This window comes from Mytilus galloprovincialis, chromosome 4, assembly GCF_965363235.1.
Source record: "Mytilus galloprovincialis chromosome 4, xbMytGall1.hap1.1, whole genome shotgun sequence".
Classification (NCBI taxonomy): domain Eukaryota; kingdom Metazoa; phylum Mollusca; class Bivalvia; order Mytilida; family Mytilidae; genus Mytilus; species Mytilus galloprovincialis.
Window position 1 is genome coordinate 32,598,558 of NC_134841.1, and position 25,888 is coordinate 32,624,445.

The 25,888-nt window shown below is 30.3% G+C and overlaps 1 protein-coding gene across 4 annotated transcripts in view; it reads right to left on the reverse strand.

Annotated features, from left to right (window-relative positions):
* LOC143071912 (sodium/calcium exchanger 2-like) overlaps positions 1 to 25,888 on the reverse strand; it is a 129,394-nt gene that overhangs the window by 39,690 nt on the left and 63,816 nt on the right. For 2 of the 4 annotated variants that reach the window (XM_076246591.1, XM_076246590.1), the window contains 6 exons: positions 14,035 to 14,115; positions 11,560 to 11,595; positions 8,780 to 8,922; positions 7,835 to 7,876; positions 4,758 to 4,863; positions 3,529 to 3,559 (listed from right to left, as the gene is read on the reverse strand). In XM_076246591.1, coding sequence (XP_076102706.1) covers positions 3,529 to 3,559; positions 4,758 to 4,863; positions 7,835 to 7,876; positions 8,780 to 8,922; positions 11,560 to 11,595; positions 14,035 to 14,115 — 439 coding nt within the window. Of the gene's footprint in view, positions 1 to 3,528; positions 3,560 to 4,757; positions 4,864 to 7,834; positions 7,877 to 8,779; positions 8,923 to 11,559; positions 11,596 to 14,034; positions 14,116 to 21,776; positions 21,867 to 23,091; positions 23,113 to 25,888 lie in introns of all 4 variants that reach the window. The other 2 variants (XM_076246588.1, XM_076246589.1) reach the window with 2 other exon arrangements.

Sequence of the window (25,888 nt, forward strand, 5' to 3'; positions counted from 1 at the left end):
AAATGTGTGAAACAATAAAAGATCTTCCCTTATGCTGAAGCAACATATTTACATGCAATCACTTGTCATGTTGATTGTCAGTATAAAATTATGCTCTTTGTTTAAATATTTCTATTAACAGTGAGATGAAAATAAATAAGTGTTTAAAATAATACAAGTAATGTAACACTTAGTCAATAAACAGTATGACATGTATTATTCATCAGTGTAATAAAAACAAATTCTGAGAATAACCTAAGTTAGAAATGTTTAAAGCTACACCACTGATAAAATGCATTAATCTTCTTTTTGTTTTATTATCAGTTGTGTGAAATACATTCATATTTTTTTCTCAAACAACTGATTTGTCTAATTAATTTTTCTGAAAGACAATCACCCTGATTTGTGTACAATCAGAAGCCATATTCAGGAAGATTGATAAGACCAAAAGTTTGGAAGTAGCTATTCTAGGATGAAGCTTTGGCTTTAATTGGCACCAAGTTTCCAGAGAAGCAATATATATATATATTCATTTTAAAATCAGGTTAAACTAAATTTGGCTCTGGATCATAATTTTTTTAAACCCACATACTCTATTTGTTGTTAAAATGCAATTGTTGTAGTCAAATTATACATTTATACTACATTTTTAGCCTTTATAATAATAATAATAATTCTGACAAAATGATTTGAAAGCTTATGGAACAACAAGAGTGCACACGCTGAAATGTCTCGCCTTCTATACTAATCATTGATATTATGTTGATAGTCCTAAGTATAAAGCTTTATTACAACTGTCTCATAAACTTAACATTAACCAAGATAACTAAACAAAGACCAATGAACCATGAAAATGAGGTCAAGGTCAGATGAACCATGCCAGGCAGACATGTACAGCTAACAATGCTTCTATACAACATATATAGTTGACCTATTACTTATAGTTTAAGAAAAATAGACCAAAACACAAAAACTTAACACTGTGCAATGAACCGTGAAAATGAGGTCACGGTCAAAAGAAACCTGCGCTACTGACATAAAAATCATAAAATATTTCCATACACCAAATATAGTTGACCTATGGCATATAGTATTAGATAAAAAGACCAAAACTCAAAAACTTAACTTTGACTACTGAACCATGAAAATGAGGTCAAGGTCACATGACATCTGACCGCTAGACATGTACACCTTACAATCATTCCATACAACAAATATAGTAGACATATTGCATATAGTATGAAAAAAACAGACCAAAACACAAAAATTTAACTATAACCACTGAACCATGAAAATGAGGTCAAGGTCACATGACATCTGCCCGCTAGACATGTACACCTTAGAATCATTCCATACAACAAATATAGTAGACCTATTGCATATAGTATGAAAAAAACAGACCAAAACACAAAAATTTAACTATAACCACTGAACCATGAAAATGAGGTCAAGGTCAGATGACACCTTCCAGTTGGACATGTACACCTTACAGTCCTTCCATACACCGAATATACTAGCCCTATTGCTTATAGTATCTGAGATATGGACTTGACCACCAAAACTTAACCTTGTTCACTGATCCATGAAATGAGGTCGAGGTCAAGTGAAAACTGTCTGACAGACATGAGGACCTTGCAAGGTACGCACATATCAAATATAGTTATCCTATTACTTATAATAAGAGAGAATTCAACATTACAAAAAATCTGAACTTTTTTTTCAAGTGGTCACTGAACCATGAAAATGAGGTCAAGGTTATTGGACATGTGACTGACGGAAACTTCGTAACATGAGGCATCTATATACAAAGTATGAAGCATCCAGGTCTTCCACCTTCTAAAATATAAAGCTTTTAAGAAGTTAGCTAACACCGCCGCCGCCGCCGGATCACTATCCCTATGTCGAGCTTTCTGCAACAAAAGTTGCAGGCTCGACAAAAAAACCCATTCTAAAACTTTGAACAGAGATCTTTCTATGGAGGTATTATTTTCTAAATAACCAACAAAATATCATGCCAACATATCCATTGTGCAAAATATCAATTATAACAATAACAGTGAAGATCAATACCATTAGCTTCATGCAAAGCTTACCTTCATTATTCCCTGTAACATAATTGGGTTATATGGTTAGTTTGAGATTAAGAAGATTTATTTTAAGATCTAGTATTACTGAATACAGAGGATATAGTGAGGAATCTTCATTCAGAGGATTTGGTGAAGAATGATATACTTGGATTATGTAGAGAATCACACTAGATACAGAAATGGTTCATGTGATGGCCTAATTTTTGTTGTTGGTATGATCTAGATTAACTATCAATAGAACTACAGAAAATCAGAGTCAGAAGTCAGAACATCACCAGTGTCAAAAAAATGTCCTGCAAGAAAGAGTCAATACAACTAAATATTGAGTCTGTTAAAACAATCACTTTTTAGCAATTATCCCCAAACTGTGCATGACTTCTACACAAAAAGCCTACACATATATTGTTTTCTGAAAAATTCCTTTTTGCCAAAAATTCTATCATTATCACAATTTTCTTTGAATGCATTTATATCTATTTTAACATCTTTTTCTATGCCAAAGAAATTACCATTTCATAAAAAGTTCATAAATAAAAATGTTTCCAGTCAATATACACAGATCTAGAGTATCTACTCCCCTCCAAAATAGTCCTGATAAATGCTGCAAAGGGAAGAACAAGAAATAGCCATCTTCAAATGTTACAAAACAACAAATAATACCAAAAAAAGGCAACATCACATGTACTTTATAGAAGGAAGGTTATCACTTTTCCCATATAAAATGTGCTACAAAGTCAAACTATTGTATACAATAAATATATACTGACCATAATACCCTAATAAATGGAAAAAATTCAGACATTCAATAATTTTATCAAGATTTTCATTTTTGAAAATCAATTATGTTTTAAATACTTTTTAATTTAATATTAGTCAGTCAAAGAAATGGAGTTTTAATTTTTTTTTAATGATGTCTGATTTTAGGTGCTTTTCGTGGGTGATTTTCAAACTGGACTATGGAATATATGTTATCTAGAATTGTAGTACCATGAACTGTTGATGTATTTTAAAATATTTTTCTTGTTAACCTTTATACTTGCCCTTAATAAAAAGACATAAGACGTTTTTCTCTCTTTTTTTCTAATACCATACTCTTTTTCTTTTTTAAATGTGGAACAACAATTTTTGGTGGAGTTTACTACTAGTATAAAAGTGTAAAAAAAGAGGCATTCAAAATTAACGCGGTGGAATTGTGCTACAATTTCCCCAAAACAGGAGAGAATATGTAATATTTTGAGAAAGATTCAGGGAAGTGGACATCAATGATGTAAATTTTTTAATTATTCAATTATTTTTTTAAGAGAGAAACTTTGTTGATTGGAATTGCACTTTTAATAGATTAACATTTAAAATGTTAATATCATTCAAATACCGTAATAATAAGTATAATATTGTTATTTAATTACAGATTATCTCTCAGTTTGTATTATAATTATATTTTCATACAATATACATATCTTACCATGATCTGTAATCCACCACTACTCTTGCTCCTAAAATTAAAAAAAAACAGGAAAATAAAGCTCCTGAAATTTTTGTTTGGTGTTTTATTGTCTTTGACATAAGATCAGGTAGAATCCGACAGAAATAAATGTCCAGTTTATTGAATTGGTATTATTAGCTGAATAGCATGCCATCATTTCTTGCCATTGTGTTAAAAAAAAGAACAAAAATAAACTCACAATCACAATATTATTCTCAATTTCTCAATTTTTTTCATATTGAATTTATTCTTTTTATTTTGTATTGATTTTACTTTATCATAATGAACTGCTTCCAGATTTGACCAAAAAAAAAAATGTTTTAAAACCAAAATAATTACGAAATGAAAAAGAATGTTGTTGAGTTTAGTTGTAAAATCTAAATACTCTATAGTCGCCGTCAGCTGAAATTCGTAGCGGTTATCGGTAAAAATAATCTAAACTATCAATCGCGTTCACTCAAGATATAGTTTTTCATATTCCATTCATAAATCGCATAAAGAAAAACCACTACTGACCTACCTTTTAAGTGATCACACTGTAATAATCCTGACCTTCACATTTTCCAGAATATTTTCCATTGTAATTCCGCCATCTTCGTTTCTATGAGGATCATTTGTTTACATATGACATTCGTCACTGTACGCAGATTCCTGAAATGTTCCTTTCATTGATGTGATAAGGTTTCCCGCGCTTTATGCAAATTTTATGAAATTGAACTCCACGGAAACACTTCCGGTAAAAACAATGGCTGATTCCACCATTCAAAATCGTCTATGAAAAAGTGAAGGTCAGGATTATTACAGTGTGATCACTTAAAAGGTAGGTCAGTAGTGGTTTTTCTTTATGCGATTTATGAATGGAATATGAAAAACTATATCTCGAGTGAACGCGATTGATAGTTTAGATTATTTTTACCGATAACCGCTACGAATTTCAGCTGACGGCGACTATAGATTCATTTATTTTCATGGGTACCAATTTTCGTGGACAATGGAAAATGTACTTTTTTGTGGATATTCAATTTTGTGGTTTTGCTGTCAGAAGTCTGCATACAAGCCTATAGAAAATTTGCTCTTCGTTAAACATTTTATTTCGTGGTTCACCTGTAACAGTGAAATCCATGAAAATTAGTATCCAACGAATAATAGTGAATCCACAGCATACTTTTTATTACCACTAATCTTTTACCGATCCTAGTCATACTTACTGTGGTATCTTTCTATGGAACAAGATGTCTATTTCTAGTTGACCTTTGCTTTCTAATACTTCATATACTTGGGACGAAAATGTAAATTTCCCATATAACTGGTCGTCTGTTAACAAAAATATAACATCTTAAACAGCTTGGAATTATTTTGCATATACATTTATTTTAAACATTTATTTGATATTTAACCAGATGCTCCGCAGGGCACAGCTTGATACGACTGCAGAGGTCGAACCTTGAACAGTTGGGGCAAGTATGGACACAACATTCAAGCTTGATACAGCTCTGAATTTTGATTGTGATTAAATAGTTGACACAGAATGAATGAGGTCTAAGAACTTAGAAAATTTAAATTGGACATTTACCTATTATGGTCCAATACTCAAACCTAAATACATGGTTAGATTCAGCATATCAAAGAACCCGAAGAATTCAACTTTTGTTTAATTTTGGACCCTTTGGAACTTAATGTAGACCAATTTGAAAATGGGACCAAAAATTAAGAATCTAAATACACCGTTAAATCGGCATATCAAAAACCCCAATAATTCAATTTTTTTATGAAATCAAACAAAGTTTAATTTTTTACCCTTTTGGCCCCTAATTCCTGAACTGTTCAGACCAAAACTCCCAAAATCAATCCCAACCTTCCTTTTGTGGTCATAAACCTTGTGTTTAAAATTGATAAGATTTCTATTTACTTATACTAAAGTTATTATCCAGAAATCATCCATCTTCGGACGATGCTGACAACGACGACGTGATACCAATATACGACAATTTTTTAAAATTTTTGTGGTCGTATAAAAAAATGATTTAAACTACCATGAACAAAAGCTAGCTGTCAATTTTCATCTTTTAAAATTAAAGTCTATTCTATTGAAAAAATCTAATGTATCAATCAAAATAAATTACAAAGTTGAAGAGGCATGATGAAAGCCATAAACTGGCCCATGAAATTATTTTAGATACACTCTAGACACTTTAGAAGGAAAATGTCAGTTATGTTGTCACTATGACATTATAAGCATGTTAAAATAGACAGACTTGATTTAAAATGGTCTTTCTATAAAGTTTTATAACTAAATTAGAAATGAGCCATGGTCTTGCCCAATAAAATATTGTATTGCGGGTTTTTCTGCGGGTGTATAATTTCGTGATTTTCATTGGTATATGAAATATTTTGGTGGTTATTATTTTGGCGGATTTAAAACTTTTATCAATACATTTGCATGAACACTTTTAATTTTGCGGAATCTATTTTGGCGATATCCTAGAAAATAAGCAAAAATTTACACCCTGGTTCACGGTAGTTTATCACTTGTTAACGAAATTTCCCTTTGATCTTACTAACTGATAATTTCCTTTCTCTGCACAGTTATAATGATATAAAAATTATCACTAGAAACAAAGGGCGCTCATGTCCATTTTCAATGAAATTAACAACGTCGTCTTAGGTAAAATACCAGTAGTGATAAATAGATTATCATTGGTCATCTCAACTCAATTGCTTTTCTCACTTTCATCATACTGGCTCAAGCAAAGAAAATCTTTTAAATTTCAAAATCAAAGGGCTAAAAACAGCAGCCTAACCACTCCTTAATTCTGCTTCGGTAAATATCAAATCTGATACATATTTTTTTTTTTTTTTTTAAATAAAAGACTTTCTAATTTATAAAGAAAGTTTTCTTCATAAAACAAGAGACTAATGCAAAATGGATAAATGAAATGTATAGAAAAAAAATGATAATACATTTAGTGTTGCCAAGTCACTCATATTATTAATATTCTCGTGTAAAATGTGCAAAAAATAAGTAATTTATAATGGCCTTTATGAAGGATATTAAAGTGCTCAATATTTCAGTGATGAGAAACATAATAGTTCGACTAGATGACCTGGATAACCTTCTGGAGCACCTAAGGTCACCTTCATTTTTTGGTAGGAATCAAGTACTCAGTCTTTAGTTTTTTCCTGTAGTGTTAGTTAATTTGGTAAGTCTTTTAATTATCATTTGTGCTTTTGTCAACTTCTAAGAGATGGTAATTACATGTATCAATTTATAATTTTAGATACAGGCTCTATGAAAAAGACTAAACAAATATTACATTATATTTCAAATATGATATTGCAAATTAAGAGATTGCTATGTGCATTTACTATTGAGACTGTTGAGAAGAGATCAAGATTAAGTCATGTGATTTCATGAAACAATACATGTATGTAATGCTATCAAGATTTAAACTATGAGTAGTTGTACTTTAGAAAATTCTTACATATTACAAAATTGACCTGATACGTATTTGAAACAATCCCAAAAATAATTTTTTTCAAGCATGGTCAACTATTTTAGTTTGATTGAAGATTGAATTTTCAGTTGAAACAATAAATAGTGAAATAAAACCAATATAAAAAACATCAAAAGACTTCAACCAAAAACATAATTCAATGCAAGCATTAATATCATTTGTAATTTTTGCTTCAACTCAATATAAATTTTAGAACCAATACTGTCCTTACATAAAAATGATCTGTATTTCAGTGCTTCCATGCCACATGCGGTAAACCTCAAGCATTTATTACATTTGTTTCTGCTAAAGCATTCAATATCATAAAAACATAATAGAAATAAACTCCTCATTGCACAAAACAATTCTTTCTGTTCACCAAATAATAATTATAACTTACTAAAATTCCAATAAGCTTTTAAACGAAAACTTAGAACATGTAATGGATATAAATATTTCATGAAATGCAGGTACTAGTTAACTGTGGAGTCATTTATTTTTGTTGGTATCAATGTTTTGATGATTGAGGAAAATTTTCATATTCATGTTTTTCCGAAAGTTTGCATATAACTAACCAAACAGCACATTTGCAATCTGTTCAACATTTAATTTAATTTTGGTTTCCCTGTATCCACGAAATCCACGGAATTTGGTCTCCAACTAATAATTATTAGTCCACAGTACTTATTTTATCCTTTTATACTAAGAACTATACTTATTGGCTTACATAATAAAAATTTGAACTAACACAACTAAAAATGTTAACAAACTTTGAACATGGTCTTACTTACCAACTATATAAGGAAAGTAAAACAGAGCACCTAGATTTTTGGCTATAAGTAACCAGCATTTAAAAACATTTCACACACTGAAAACTTGAATACTGTTTTTTTTCTGAAACATTTATTTACTTTAGTTTCAACTTCTGATGAAAAGTATGTTACAAGTTTCTGTCTACCCATCCATACATGTATTCACACACTGAAAACTTGAACTGTTTTTTTCTTAAACACTCATTTACTTTACTTTCAATTTTTGATGAACAAAAGATATAAAAAGTTTCTATCTAACCATCAATACATGTATAAAGTGAAATATGATGTATGTAACATTCTGTTCAATTAATAAGACTATATGAGATATTTTTTATTGAGTACTCTAAACAGTTATATAAGTACGCTGTAAAATTTCCCTACAAGTAGTAGTTAATTTTTAAGTATTTAACCATTAATTTATACAAAATTGAGCCTCCTCATGGGTTTTTTGATTAGTTGATTACTTGGCTAATTTTAAAGTGATTATTTGATCACCAGACCAAATGTTTCTTGATTATTTGATTATCTTAGGGCTATTCCAGAAAAAAATGTATGGGGGGTTGGAATGCACATTGTATTAATAATACATGGGTGATGGGTATCAGAGCAACTTTTCACACTATACTGCACTATAATTTTCAATTACAATTGTCTGGGGGGCGGGTGCTGACAAAAACTGCCTTCCAACCCCCCATACATTTTTTTCTGAAATAGCCCTTAATAAAAAACTAATTAATGATTATGTGATTATATTGGCAATTTTTTATGTGATTATGTGATTACTTGAACACCCCAACGAGGGGACTCAAAATGATACAAAAACTACCAAAATTTGTAGCTGACAATTATACAAGGTTTAACTCATTATTGGAAAATATATAGCAGTGGATTTTTAAGGCTAAGACTTGTGTATACACTTACAGCTAGGCATGAGACCTTTCTTAGACACATCCTGAATGCCTTGTACAGCAGACACAATATCTGACATCCTGGTCTTACCAGCACTGCCATGTCTTTTGGTAGGTTTATGTCCAGTCATAGCACTTACAACTGCATGGCGAAATCTGCAATATAACAAACATTTATTTCGTTTTTTAGAAAGATTTCAAAGTGTGATAATTTGCTACTCAAAATAAAAATGCAAAAATGAACAATAATTTGAAAACAATAAGGACATTACAATATTTACAGCAATGTTCCACTTTTTCAAAGGAAGTGAAATATCCTTCTTTTCTATTAGTTGTTTATCATTTTATCAGAAAAAGCTGTATTTAGTAAATAAAATATTATTATTATAAATTAAATGTTAGATATATATATACGAAGATGTGGTATGAGTGCCAATGAGACAACTCTCCATCCAACGGACCAAGTCACTATTTATAAAAGTAAACCATTATAGGTCATTATATAGAGCCTTAACAACCCTTGTCTGAAAATATAACAAAACATCTTTGGATTGGTGGCATAAATGACCAGACGACAGATTTATAAAGATTTTAAATTCTAACAGTATATATATAAAGAGTACATTTGATCCAAGTACTAGCAACAGAGTTTTATCAAGAATGTATAACACATGCAGAGGTAATTTCCTGATCAGTAGAACTAATGCACCTAAGGTAAACATGTGCATAGAAATAAAGCATATGATGTATATACATACTCATGCAGCTTAAAAAAGATATGTTGGGATAAAAATGGAAGTGCATGCAATATTGAAATATTGGGTCACGACCCCAAATAAATCTATAAAAGGCATTATTGGCAGATAAATAGAAAAGGTATTTATAACATGTAACAAGAGAAAATATTGGAAGACTGGAATTGCAATAATAATGCAAATTAAAAATCAAGTTATTAATTACAATAATAACACATAATAAAACATGGTACAAATACTTAATTTTTTATGACCTACTTACAAGTGTGGACACAGATCAGTGTGGATAGTATTTTATAAATTTTATATAACATTTATTCCAATTTGTGTTTCCATGGTTAATAACAGACATATCATGCTTATATGATGCACGGGCAGCAGAAGGAAGGATGTTCATACAAGAGTAAAACCATTAGCCCTGGCAACTGAAGTCTTAGCAGGAGTATAAATACTGCTATATGAAAATATTTAAAAAAAAAAAAGGGGGGAATAACTCTTGTTCAACTTGAATTACCATAAAAGAAAACAACTCTTATAAAGTTTTTAACCCCTCCTTGGTACAGATATTGGTAAAGTATTAAATCCCAAATGTATTATGTAAAGAATGATTTAGATAACCTTGAGCATAATTTAGCAATTCAACAATGTCATGTATCTTTAAATCACTAACACAATTAAATAACACAGCTAATGGTTTAACATTACAATAAAAAGTAAATAATTGATTTTCAAAGCTCATTTAACAATCTATTTAAATCATCTTTATCTTTACAGTTATTTGTCCCAAATAATTTAAATTTCTTTATTTCCAATAAAAATGCATTATTATAGAATTTGTTTAAAAGTGATAATAATGATATAAACTACAGGTAAATCATATGTAATTTATTCACCTGAATCTGAGTTGGTCCAAATGCAAGCAGAAAAAGAAATGGAAAATCAATTCATTAATATAAATCTCCCATTAAATTCCAATGAATATGCAAAAATAGGAATGACTAATGACTTATACCTACTATTCATGCTATCTATAGAAAATGTAAAGCTGTCATTAAATTTGTACAATGGTCAACTTACAAACTGTAGATTATTTTGTAGTGAATAGAGGACATCAAGGCCATGTTTATCATTTCATGTTTACAGTGATGACTTAGAAACACACCAAAAAGTTCTGACTTTATGACATTTGTGAACCTTTTGAATATTTTTTGCTTAGCTTTGCTATATTGCGTAGATACTTGCTCATTGTTGAAGATTGTATTTATATTTTTGGATGAACCTATATTGTTAGATTTCTCTTTTATTTAATTTTACTTCAAACCATGTTTCATTTGTGTCACTAGAACAAAATACAAATTCCCTTGGATAACTTAATATAGGGGCTAAGTTTGTTGACTGTTATAAATGTTTAAACCATGCCAATTGTATGCATGCAACTCTTCAATATTTAATCATATTGGTTACATAAAAAATTAATTAAATTAGTTGTTGACAACATTGCATCAAACAGTTTATAGTAAACAGATATTAGATCAAAGGAGATATTTAAAAGTGCAGTCATTAAGTTGAGTTTAAAATTAAGTTGCTCAATATTGAAGGCTGTATGGTGACCTATAGTTGCTAACATGCACATAATTTGGACTCTGTCAGATATATAGGTCTCATTGGTTATTGAACCACATCTCATTATTTTCATATTGTACAATTTTAATCTGAATTGTATAAAGGTTTTCTGGTTAAATAGAATCTTTATTACTTATATCATGATGAACAGTAATTCTTCATTGAATAGTGCAGCATTTGAATACATTTTTTGTAGATTACTTAGCCTATATATCCTCATTAATGTTCTAAATTATACCTAGAGCAAATCATTTCAGCGACGAAAAAAAATGTTGTAAAAATAATGACAGCTTGACTAGCGAGTACCTATATAGATTTTACACCTTTCAATAAGAACAAATACATGCTTGTAAATAAGAATAGTAATAAACATGAACTAATACATGAACAAACATAAACAATAACATCCTCTTACTTTGCCCTTGAATGCAGGGGTCTTGGACCAGGTTTACTGAAATGATTCAGGGGGAAGTAATCAATCACATATGGAGTAAAATTACAAACTCTAACTTTACTAATGTACCTCATTTTTTCCCAAATGGCAATATATAAAGCATATAGGACACCATGGCTGATAGCGCTATCACATTTCCATGTTCAGTAAACCACCAAATATAGGTTAAAACTCTAAACTTAAATTCCAGAACCAACCATATATCAATGGTTTATCCTGCTTGAACTGAAATGCCAGAACCATCAATGGTTTATTGTTTATTACTTATTTATAATGCCAAAATCAATAATGTATATATTTATACTGCTTCATAGACATATTTTTTGAATGAAATTTAAAGATACTTAAAAAAACTCTTCTCCAATCTACCATGGGTCTATCACAACTATACTCATTAGGAATTTGTCTTATAAGTATAAATGCTAAAACTACTATAACACATGTGTTATAGTAGTCTCAGATATATGTACTCAACATTAGCTGGGGATGACAACATAGAAGATAAGAGAAATTTAACATCTAAAGCTTATACTAAACAACATTCATTTTAAACTCCCAAAAATGTAATCTGTACACATGTGTTTCAATTATCTAGTTTGAAGCATTATATACAAAAGAACATTACTTTTCAGAACCCCCTTCCCAAAATCAAATAATTGTTATGTTCTAACTTACTGATTTACAGTACTATATTTAACCAGTTCCTTGTGATTGGTAAATTTCAAAGGCTGTTTTTCCTCCTTTATTTCCTTTTGACCTTTTTTTACTTAATTTTACCATAATGATTTTTGATTGGCTGATTGCAGTGTATTTTTAGGTTTACTTTGTGTGAAGATCTTTATGACCATTGATGGACACAAGTAAAGCTACAGACAACATACACAACAACAAACATTAACTTTGGTTCCAATGAGGAAAGACATTGGGATATGATGAGTTTTGATTACTTCAAAGTCAATTTCTGACTGATGTTCTTTTAATGAACCAACCAGCTGTATAATGACATTTATTTCATAACTGATTACTTCTCAGTACAAAATTAAGATACATTAACATCCCCTATAAACAAATTGATTGAATCTTTAATCAAGAAGAAATAAATGTCATTTTAACCCACAACTGATTTCATAAAAGGAAATTGTTTCTAAATGTAAAAGGTGAAGATAGACATTTAACATGACAGTTTGCATGTTTTCTCCTTCAAAATAATTAGTTATACCAAAGTACTAATTTCAAATTATATGTTACACATAATTACAAGATATCAATACATGAACAAAACAAAAAAAATGATACTCATTTAATGTATTACACTTACCAATAAAATAGTAGTGGTATGCAGTAAATAAAAAAGTAAAAGAAAAAATAACCCATTAAATCAATTCTTTTTGGTTCTTAATGCACAAAATTTCATTTATACAGGAAATAATTTTCAAAAACATATTTTATGCATGTTTAGTCTTTTTAAGTAAGGTTGCATATCATTCATATAAAGCTTATACTAAACTGGTGACACAGAGACATGTCTTGCCACAAGGTAAAAAAAAACAACAACAAACTCTGACAAATATGGATTATAATAAAGTCTTTTATTTCCTTTTTCAAAAGGATTTTTTTAGGGGGGTAAACAAAAAATTAGCCTTGAAGCGCATTTGTCAAACATTCTACTAAAATTAAGCCCAAAATTCTATTCCATTGTAAACCTTATCATGTTGATAACAAAAGTTTGTACATTGAATTGGGTACCTCATACATAAGTGCAAAGATATAGTAAGATACGCTTCTTACGATTATAAATAAAAACACTGATATTCATATCGAGCATGTGAATCTTTAGTGTAGAATAAATAACGTTGAAAATATTGGTTTACATGTATATGGTTTGACAACAAAATCTATATTTAGGAAAGTGCATTTTCTTTTTTTTGCAATACTACTATACAGATTTTTTACAGATGAATTTTCTATGACAGAACACATTTAAAAAAAAAAAAAGATTGTAAAAGGATAATCCTCCCTGAACTATTTTCTTGGGTGATTAAAAATATATAAGAAATGAAACTGCCAGATAAAATATAGTGTAACAAATGATTGTGTCCAACTAATCTTTATAAATAGATCAAATAAAACATCATCCAGACAATACATGATGCATATATTGTATATATTGCAGATTTACCTCATTCGATGATTTGAAATTCTAATGTTGGAATATATAATTGCTGCTATTTTATAGTATTATTGAATAAAGAGGAAAATATTTCAACTTGTCTCAAATTTTTAAATCTTAACAAAAAAAGAAATACTGGTGCAAATGTGAAAAATAGCTATGCTAATTTTTTTATTGTTTCTTTTAGATTGAGAAAACTTCACAGTAAAATTGTTTAACTTTATTTGACTGAAAGATTGATTAGGTTAATGTATTAAAATACAAACCTTGCTCTAGCAAACACCTTAGTGTCACCATGTTTTGACACTCCATGTTTACTGTCTATACTCTCTGTGTCTGTCTGATCACTGGAAATAAAAATACCATCATCATTTATTTTAAACTGCATCAGTTATTCAATTACAAAACATATACATGTACTAGAAACTAGAAACATCTTTAATTAATTCTATTATTGAATGATGAAGTTTAGTTATGTTATACATTTTCTTCATTTGGAATTCAATGTTGCATAGTTTAATGGCCATTGACATATATCAAGCTAAAACATTTTGCAACATGAAATCTTGAGTCCTTATATTCCCAGAACATAGTCTCACCATATAAAAAAAACAACCAGGTAATGTATTAGAATTGATATTATAAATACTTCTATAATATATATAGATCATATGCAATGTTTTTTAAGTTGATATACATAATTTATTTTCAGCAATATATATCTCAACTTATAATTCTCATAGGAAAACAAAGATAGAAATTATTTAGATCATTTTATCACATCAGCAAGAATTGTCTGCATTTATAAGAGTAAAGCAAAAAAAGAAAAAAAAAACTTCTACTGTATTCCTGTTTCCAAAATCTGGTATATCTTATTTATTAAGTTAGCTATATAGTCCTATAGCTTGATCAAATTGAGATCTTTAATCTTTTAATAAGTATATCTCTTCATGTAAGATATGATAAGATGTAATCTGATAGACAAAAATTAATAAGCAGTAACATAATATACATATACTTTAAACCAGCTCAAATGATTCACAAAGATTATTAAACCAATTAAAAAAAATTATTATGAAGTTATGAACCAGAGAAAAAACATCTTGACAAATTACCAAACTCTAAGGTTAAAAAAGAAGGTCAATTAGACTTATTAGACTACCTTATTATGGTGTATCAAGAAGGTCAATGAGACTTATTAGACTACCTTATTATGGTGTATCAAGAAGGTCAATGAGACTTATTAGACTACCTTATTATGGTGTATCTAGAAGGTCAATGAGACTTATTAGACTACCTTATTATGGTGTATCTAGAAGGTCAATGAGACTTATTAGACTACCTTATTATGGTGTATCTAGAAGGTCAATGAGACTTATTAGACTACCTTATTATGGTGTATCAAGAAGGTCAATGAGACTTATTAGACTACCTTATTATGGTGTATCTAGAAGGTCAATGAGACTTATTGGACTACCTTATTATGGTGTATCAAGAAGGTCAATGAGACTTATTGGACTACCTTATTATGGTGTATCAAGATTTTAACAATCCTAATTGCTTGTTCAATGGCAGGTTATGTATGCATAAAAAGTATATTTACCTTAAACACTTAGGTTACCCAATAAAGTCATTATAAAACAAAAGACTTTAGTCTGAAAAGTACTATGAAGATAAAAGAAAGGATAAGTCCCCGGTACTATGAGTAACTTTCACTGATGGTAGTGATGGTGTAGCTTGTTTTATTTTACAGATTTCCAGATCAAAGCTTTTCTCACTTCTGGCTTGCATCCCCTATCCCTCTCAAAATTTTTATAATATAAATCAACACTCAAAAGGTGTAATTTTTAATACATGTACTGCAAATCAACCATCAAACATATGTTATTAAAGACCCATTGGTGGCCTTGTACAGTTTTTTGTTCTTTGATGGGGATGTAGCAACACATTGCCGACCTCGTTTCCATTCAATATTCTTATGGTATCTTTAATATTCAGTTTGCTTTTGAGTTAACAGCTCACTTTTAGAGTTCATATCTGCCATAAACATGTGGACACTAAATATTTAGCTAGACTAAGACAGGGAATTATAGAAAACGGTAGCAGAAATAGATGTATCCGAGTGCAGATAAAACAAATTCCATCATGATGAAGAAAGCAAACTAATCTATACTATTTAAGATAAATTTAATAAATTATAAATTTGCAGTAAGAGATATAAAAACAAGTGCAACCATTGCTGTATAAGTGAGAATCAAATGCTGTACAGCCACAAATGCTTAGCTAAATACCAAAGTAGTGTCTATATACACATGGTTTAAAGGGGCATAACTCAAGGTAATAAATGTGAGGTAAGCAGCAATATCCAAGATATAATGGGGGTTTGTGCACTCCAAATTTTTATTAAAGAAAGCACTAATTTTGTGATTCTCTCAATTCCTAATTCTAAATCAAACTTATTGCGTATCTGATCAGTTAGCAATTTCTGAAATCAAAAACAGAACATCTGTTCTCTCAAATACACATTGCTGTTTTGCTTTTGATCTATTTAAACCAGTATGTAAGGAGACTAAAATTAAACTGAACCTGCTTTTTATAATCATAACGCTGTAACCAAAATATCAAGGGTTGATTTATCTATTTACAAGTAACAAATAATATGTGTAATAGTACCAATGACAAATATTGGAAAAAGAAAGTTATATTCTATAGATTCCCCATCTTAGAATTAAGAAACCCTCTGTTTCAGAACATAAAACAAATACACATTGTGGCATCTAACTGCTTCACCCAAAGTCATTGTCAATTCAGAAAATGTATAGTAAAACAATCCTATATATGCTGTGACATCACTTTGAATGGCACTCAACCTAGTAAATAAACTAAACTGCCTAATTTACTTAGCACTACATTCACACACACTATCTATACCTGTGATTTTCAATGAAAAACTCGCTTGTAACAAGTTTTGTATGATTTTCCGTGTAGTTTTCTATGTGGTTGTTACATGACCTAAAGCATTTACAAAAGATTCATGTATAATGCTGATTATCAATCAGCTGGTTGACCAAACAAATCCAATTCCTAGGCTACTCACCTGTATTATAACTCATATTACCACTATTATTTGTATGACCAAATAATGTATAGTCAAAAATACTGCTTTGGATGCATCAAAATATCAATGATACAAATCAGTTAAAACAAGTAAAGAGACAACAACCAGACCAAAGAGCAGAAAACAGCTGAAAGGCCACCAATGGGTCTTCAATACAGGGAGAAAATCCCGCACAAATCTATATGTAGCAAACACTGTTAATGTTTCCTTGGTTGTGGTTTTAAATACTAATGAGTTGTTTCAGTCATAAAAAAAACGTAGGTAACAGAAAATCTATGAGTTTCAGTAAATTATATGCAATATTTTGGTCAGATTTTTCAAACACAACTTATGATCACATAAATTAAGTTTTGAATTTTCAAAACCACTTTTCCCAACACTATTATAACGTTAGTCGAGGTCTCAAATTGCACTGTATAAGCTACTTAAAAGAATTTGTTATTCTTACTGATAAAATTGATTATTACTCCTTTTCTGTTGAATGGACACGATTTAAACTTGAAGGTCAAAGTATTATGATTATGTATCTACATTTAAGGCATGCCATACAATAAACTAACATGTATGTCTAAAATTGATACAATGTATACATTCTAAGTTTAGATGATTCTTGGGCTTAATAACCTTACTCTTTTACATCAATCAAGCAAGAAAACTTAAGAATATTCATTACTGTTATTTGGTTTGGATTTTCACAATGGTTTTTTTTTTAAATAGGAAAACTGGTAGACATGAGGCAATTGCTGTCACATATATAACATGTTCTTTAATCTGATAACATCCCCTGTTTATGCTATGATCTCAGCTATAATAACCAATGCACACTGACAGATCGATCACCCATTCCAGACAGAGATATCAAGACTGTTAACAAACTCAACTCAATATTGAAAAAAAGTTGCTTTGAGTAAAAAGCTATTCCTTTAATTTTCTTGATCTTCTGACAAACAGACATTATCTGATGTTGAAGTAAAATGACATATTGGCATTGCAAACTTTTCAAACAGAATTGAACTCAAACTGAAGTAGGGTGAACTGACTGACACATTAGATCAAAGCATTATATGACTAGCAAATTCAATGCAGCCAAGGTTTAAAAATACACATCTTTACACTGAAAGTATAAGCATAATCTAACTAATATGTTGTTCAAATAAGATCAAATTTTGCGTTTAGTAATACAAATTGATTAAACATGCATTAACACCTAAAATAGAAAGTTGTGGATGACCTGCTTTATATCGATGACAGATATATACAACCCTAAAATGGATACTGATTGATCACAATCTAATATTCTTATTACAAATCATTATACATTTAAAGGTGTTTTAAATTGAAAATTGGAAATTGGTAAAAATAAAGTGTGGATACAGAAGTATGTGATGCATGCCACTTATAAACTACAATAATGTTGATTTTAATTATAAACCAACAATATTCTAATCAAATAACTTGATATGCATTTTCAAACTGGCTAAATACCCATTAGTATTACTGTTTTAAACGTAAAACTTGAATAGGAAAAATAAAATGTGGACACAGAAGTATGTGATGCATTGCACTTATATTAACTACAATATAATGATTTAAGCCCACACTATTCTAATCAAATATTAAAGTATTCTTAAACTGGCCAAATGCCTTTTAGCTTTACAGTAACTGTGGCTTGACAGGAAATTCTTTCTGTTCTTTTTTTGGTGGTCAAATACATTTTTTTCAAATAGCTGTTGAAACATCAAATCAAACTGATCAACTGTTTATTCATCATCTGCTTCTGTACTCCCCAGTAAGTTATTAGAAAGAAAATTGCTACAAAATCACCTCCTGATTTAGTTAAGAGAGAGAGAGTAGCACACTTTTCGTTAAATCATCTTAATTTTGAACTGCCATTTAGGCCAAATAAAAATATATGTGTGGTTCCAGTAACCCGACCGACCCTAGTTAAAACCCCCCGACCCTAGAACTTTTTTATTCATTTCTGAAAAATAAATTTTCAAACGATCAAATTTTGAGGATTGTGAATTAAAATAATTAAATTCATAGATTTCTGTCATCTGAATTTCCATCACAAGTATCTGTTGTGGCTAAAATGCAACAATTCATAACAGAATGCAACAAAATTAACTAACTAGAGGCTCTAAAGAGCCTGTGTCGCTCACCTTGGTCTATGTGCATATTAAACAAAGGACACAAATGGATTCATGACAAAATTGTATTTTGGTGATGCTGATGTGTTTGAAGTTCTTACTTTACTGAACATTCTTGCTTCTTACAATTATATCTATAATGAACTTTGCCCATTAGTAACAGAGAAAAAAAAATTGACTATAAAAGGCAATAACTCCTTAAGGGGTCAATTGACCATTTAGGTCATGTGGACTTATTTGTAGATCTTACTTTGATGAACATCATCGCTGTTTACAGTTTATCGCTATCTATAATAGTATTCAAGATAATAACCAAAAACAGCAAAATTTCTTTAAAAATTACCAATTGGAGGGCAGCAACCCAACAACCGGTTGTCCAATTCATTTGAATATTTCAGGGCAGATATATATTGACTTGATTAACAATTTAACTCCTTGTCAGATTTCCTCTAAATGATTTGGTTTCAGAGTTATAAGCAAAAAACTACATTTTACCCCTGTTCTATTTTTAGCCATGGTGGCCATCTTGGTTGGATGGCCAGGTCATCGGACACATTTTTCAAACAAGGTACCTCAAAGATGATTGTGGTTAAGTTTGAATTAATTTGGCCCAGTAGTTTCAGAGGAGAAGATTTTTGTAAAAGATAACTAAGATTTACGAAAAATGGTTAAAAATTGACTATAAAGGGCAATAACTCCTAAAGGGGTCAACTGACCATTTCGGTCATGTTGACTTATTTGTAAATCTTACTTTGATGAACATTATTGCTGTTTACAGTTTATCTCTATCTATAATAATATTCAAGATAATAACCAAAAACAGCAAAATTTCCTCAAAATGACCAATTCAGGGGCAGCAACCCAACAACGGGTTGACCGATTCATCTGAAAATTTCAGGGCAGATAGATCTTGACCTGATAAACATATTTTCCCCATGTCAGATTTCCTCTAAATGCTTTGGTTTTTGAGTTATAAGCCAAAAACTGCATTTTACCCCTATGTTCTATTTTTAGCCGTGGCGGCCATCTTGGTTGGTTGACCGGGTCACGCCACACATTTTTTGAACTAGATACCCCAATGATGATTGTGGCCAAGTTTGGTTCAATTTGGCCCAGTAGTTTCAGAGGAGAAGATTTTTGTAAAAGTTAACGACGACGGACGACGACGGACGACAGACGACGGACGACGACGACGACGCCGGACGCCGGACGCCGGACGCAAAGTGATGGGAGAAGCTCACTTGGCCCTTCGGGCCAGGTGAGCTAAAAACGTATCATGACTGTTTATTTTACAACCAAACACATGTAAAAATGGTGGACTTCCGGTTGGGGCGTGTATAATACCGGAAACAATTTCGGTAAACACACGATTTTTTCCGGATTTTGACATTCAAAAATAAAAATTAAAAAAAAAAAAAAAAATTTGCCGACCTACCGACCCTTTTTTTTAAAAGTATGTAACTGGAACCACACATATATTTTTATTTGGCCTTCCACAAATGAGTTTAAGCTGTCTTAAAGTATTGTAGCTTTTAGATTTAATCAGTTTGATGGTAATTTGCTCAATTTCTATCTGGCAGCAAAGACAGGATGACAGGAATATTGTCCAAGATGAAGGACATGGGGATATGTGGTCTGTAATGGGGTCATGTTAAGATCCATCGTTATATTGCATATCGTCGCTGTTATGCAAAAACCTCGTATCTAAGGTTTTGATAATTTTACACCAGGCAGTAAAAACTGAAATCTTTTTATCGATTATTTAGAATTAAATATGTATGTTCCACTGTATGCAAAAATATCTGACCTTCTAACCAATCAATTACCAAGACGAGCAAAAATTTCTGCACCTATATATTGTAATTTCAAAGCTTTTCATTATTTCTAAGCTATATTAGAACCTAAAATTGATAAAACTGTACCTGTTATAATGTCAGCTGCCGTGACATGTGTTTTTCTTTTGAGATACGATATTTTCGCACAACAAAATGTGTCATCAATCCGACTACACTTTTTCGTCACATGTCAGAATTCGGGTTAATGATTGGTTAGAAGATCAGATATTTTCGCATACAGTGGAAGATACATATTTAAATTCTAATTAATCGATAAAAAGATTTCCGCAAAAAATTGAGATACGAGATTTTTGCATAACAGCGACGATATGTATGTTGCTTATTCTTCTGAAATTTTAAGGACAGGTGGAAATGTGGTCAGAATGGGGTCATGTTAAGTTGCACACGTATGCTGCTTATTCTTCTGAAATATTTTCTATCAAGGATGATCTCTATTCAGCATTTATTTATTTTTTCAATGTGCTGTTCATGAAAATTATACATATCTATACTACGGTGACCTATAGTTGTTAATGTCTGTGTTATTTTGGTCTTTTGTGGATAGTGGTCTCATTGGCAATCATACCACATCTTCTTTTTTATATTGTATACAATACAGACATTAACACCATGTAAAAGTGCAAAAAAATATCAAAGAAATTCAATGAAAAAGTTATCAAACTAAATTATATTTATTAGCTTTAAAATAAGTGAGAGAAAAATTTACAAATTATATTTATTATTCATGCTTCAATATTAGAACAGTATATCTTTTGGGACTAAATTAATTAAGAAATGTGTATTAAGGTGTGATAATTAGATGAGATTTACTGATTAAGGGGTAATTTTACCTGTTTTGTGAATTAAATGTGAGATAATTAGATGAGATTAAGGGGTAATTTTACCTGTCTTTGGTATCAATATCTATCGATATTTTATTTGGTGACTTTGTTGATGAAGCACTCTTGATATAATTGTGTTTATCTGCAGCTAAACTGTACCAGAAATAAACATTTTTGTTGCAATAGGGTTAAAAATACAGGCTTTTAATATTTAACGTCTGTTTGTTAATTAGTAACACTAAATAGCAACAAAAATATTCCAAAACACATTAAAAAAAAATACAATGTTTATCTCTCTATAAAAAATGTGGGTGTTAGGACTACCTTACAAAGTGTCAATACACCTGATGCATATTCCTAGTCCAAACAGAATAACATCTCTCAACACAAAATTGTACATCTAGTGATATTTAGAGAGAACAGTGAGCAAAATTAGTCATGTGTGTTAGTGCTCAACTTATAAAAGAAGAAAACTGACTTAAAAAATTCAGCTTTGAACAGATGCAAGAAAGTTTTACTGTAAATGTGGAAATTTTAATGCAGGGGTTGTTTTTGCTTATTTTGCAATCACATTAAATGCCCCAAAAAACTGGAGCAACTTGCAAAAAAGCAATAATATTGATGTGAAATACAAAGGTATGGTTGATGTGCAATTTCCCCACTTAAAAACTTTGTGAATCATTCTAAAAGTAGGTCAATCAACTGTGTGAAGTCAACTGTGTAAAGTAGGGTCAGGGTGTGTGACATGTTAGACATTAAAATTTGTTGGTTGTGAAAATTAATCAAGCTTATCACTCATGAACTGATCCATCAGTCAAAACAAAGTTCAGACTCAATAACAATACCACTGCTGCCAACAAAACATCATTCTAGAACAGAAACCGATAGATAAATCAGACTCACTCAATCATAGAAACTAGGTTATCTTTAGTGACAAAGTAGTAAACAGAAAGGTCATTTTGTTTTTACAAGAATGACATTTTTTTTTGTTGCATCTAATATCAATTTTAAGAAACTGTTAAAGAATATATATATATTATACAAAGTATAATATGAAGGAGGAATTATAGATGAGTAGAAATATTTAATGGTATAAAAATCAACTTTATTCTGATCCTTAAATCGCCTGATTACACACCCAACAAAGCAGTAAACTGACTGTAATTTATTACATCAAAAATCATAAATTTTATTTGCATTATATTTCATGATCTATTCAATGAAGTCGGCTTACAGCTAAGAGTTAAATGCCAATAGAGTCGTCAAATTATATTTGACTGAACAATTTTCAATAGACAGCTGCCTTAAGCTAGATTAAAATTCACAACCAAACAAATTGGTCAACTTAAGGTTGGGATACAGAGGTTGTGGTTCTTACCTATTATGCAGGCTGATTACACTGAAAAATCAAGTACAAGTCCATACTAAATGCACATGATGAAATGTTTTGCCAGCTGTACTGATCCTCCAGAATAATGTAACTTTATGTTTCCTATTATTCAATAAAATTTAACATTGGATGATGAACTACAGCAAAAAAAGACCAAAGTCAAATGACCTCTAAATAAGATGAACATAAGCACTATACAATTATTTCATTTTCCAAATAAATTTTAGTTGATTTACTAATATGGAATTGATAAAATTGAAAGAATATCAGAACCTTATGTTGATCATAGAATAATGAAATTGAAGTCAAGGTCAGGTGAGGTTAAGGTCTCCCTGTGAAAAGGCACAACTTATAAGAATTATATAGACCAACTATAACTGATCTATTATTCATAGTATCTGATCTTTAAAATCTTAATGTTGATAGACATTTATGTTGGGTGACTACAGTCAAACAAGCAGTACAAATAGGACTAGAAAATTTAACCTAAATAGAGTTGACCTAAAATTTTGAGAATCTCCAAAAACTTACACTGATCATTGTACCATAAATATTGTCCATTTTAAGATATGTCTAACAGATGGACATGTGCAAAGACTTATGTTTTTTTTTTATTAACGACAGTATCTGAGAAACTGACCTGTAAGTGCAAAAAAATAACCTTGATCACTAAATCCTGCAAAGAGGCAACCTCCTTTAAGACAGACGCCACATGTACACATTTCAATTCTGTAGACAAAACAATAAAATTGAGAATGGAAATGGGGAATGTGTCAAATAGACAACAACCCGACTATAGAGCAGAAACCGCAGAACCAGGCCACCAATTGGTCTTCAAAACAGCGAGAAAATTAGGCACCAGGAGGCATGCTTCAGCTGGCCCCTAAACAAAATGTGTACTAGTTCAGTGATTGGAAATAATACTAAACTCAAAAATATATAAATGAACTAAAATTAAAAACCATACAAGACTAACAAAGGCCAGAGGCTATTAGCCTATTACCTAATGTAACTTTCAACATTAGATCTAGTCACAAAAAAACTATAGATGACTTTAATGAGTCATTGAATAATAAAAACAAGCAATAAAGCCAGATTGAAACTTGAGACCATAATCTAACTGTACTATAAAAATAAGATGTGATATGATTGCCAATGTGACAACTATATACTTTATACATATAGATTTTCTATCTTCTGAAATATTAAGAATTTTTAAAGTGATTGATATTGTCACCATGGCAAGGTTGAAGTACTGTAAATTCAGAAATTTGTGTGTACGTTTTTATAATTACTATTCTGTCATTTAAGACTATAACTCGATTTTAACTTTTTGTGAGATAGGAAAAAATCTTGTTTAGTTCATATGAAAATTTCAAAATGCCAGTTTAAATTATTGAGATTATAACCATGTCGCATTTTTCACAATAATTTCTGAATCTATAGTATTCATGTCACTAATTCTAAAACAAACTGTTGAAGGAGAGAGAAATATTTACATTTATAATAATAAAAAGAGGAAAAAGCTATATTAGAATTTAAAATGGTGTTGTATAGAGGTTAATATTTTAGAATAAGTGTATGACTAGTTACCTGCTTTGAGAACAGATATCTAATGAAAGATCAGGACCAAGGATGGCTGTTAAAAGTTCAGTCTAATGCAAGACATTTTACTAAACATACAAAAAGTAATTTTGGTAATTTTTATTCAGTGATGGTTTTGCTCAAAGAAACAAAAAAGCAGAAATGGTCGAACTGGAAAAAACACTATGATCATCAATAAATTTTCGTTTAAAGCTGTTATGTGAAATAAATTCTTACTTTTACATAGTAGCCACATATAGTCTTCTACACTCACTTCTGATCCCTTGCAAGCATATAAATAATATTTTTAAAGTGAAAGTGAAGCCCCAAGGACAAAAACAGAAAAAGCGGAAAAAAAAGAAAAGAAGGAAAAACAACAAAATGACTGAAAAGAAGTACAACAGTATGATAAGATGTGTTGACATTACACACAGAACAGAGGAAGATATCAGTGATAGGACAAACATATACAACAGATGTACTGACACTTAAAATACAGGTAAATATCTAAATATGGGCAAAACTTTATTAATATAAAGGCAATACTGTTTTGTAAAGGCAATAATAAATAAGTGAGGGTAAATATTGTTTGATCAGGACAATTTAGCTTTTAATCTATAACTAGTTCAACTATAATTCTCTTTTTCATGAAAATAAAGTTACTTAGAAATACCATTTTTTCATTAATTTCTGATAAAATATATGGGTACATGCAATCAGATACATCTGCATTGATTTTCACTCCTATCTTGTCATGCTCTGGTTGCTTAAAGTTAATCACTTTGGAAGGAAAATAATGACAAAATTGTTATCTATGTCATACAAGAAAGTTATTCTTTGATCTAATTTCCCAATAGTTATAGAATCCAACTAAATTTTTCAAAAAATTGAGCTTTGGGCTTGTGGACTCAAAAGTTTATGGTGAACTATGAGTTAAGATAAACATATATATATATATATATATATTGAATTTCGGATGTTAATCTGCAGATACTAATTACCTTGAGCATGATTGTGTCTAACTTTGGTTCTAGTTAGCCTGAGTACAGATAGTTTCAGAGGATAAAATTGAACAAACAACACAGCCTAGTTATGTTTGCACAAAGTTATAATAGTATAATGACAACTTTTAAAACAACATCATTCTTGTGAACTTTACATACCAAATTTGAAAGATTCAACTTAGTGGTGGTTTATTAGA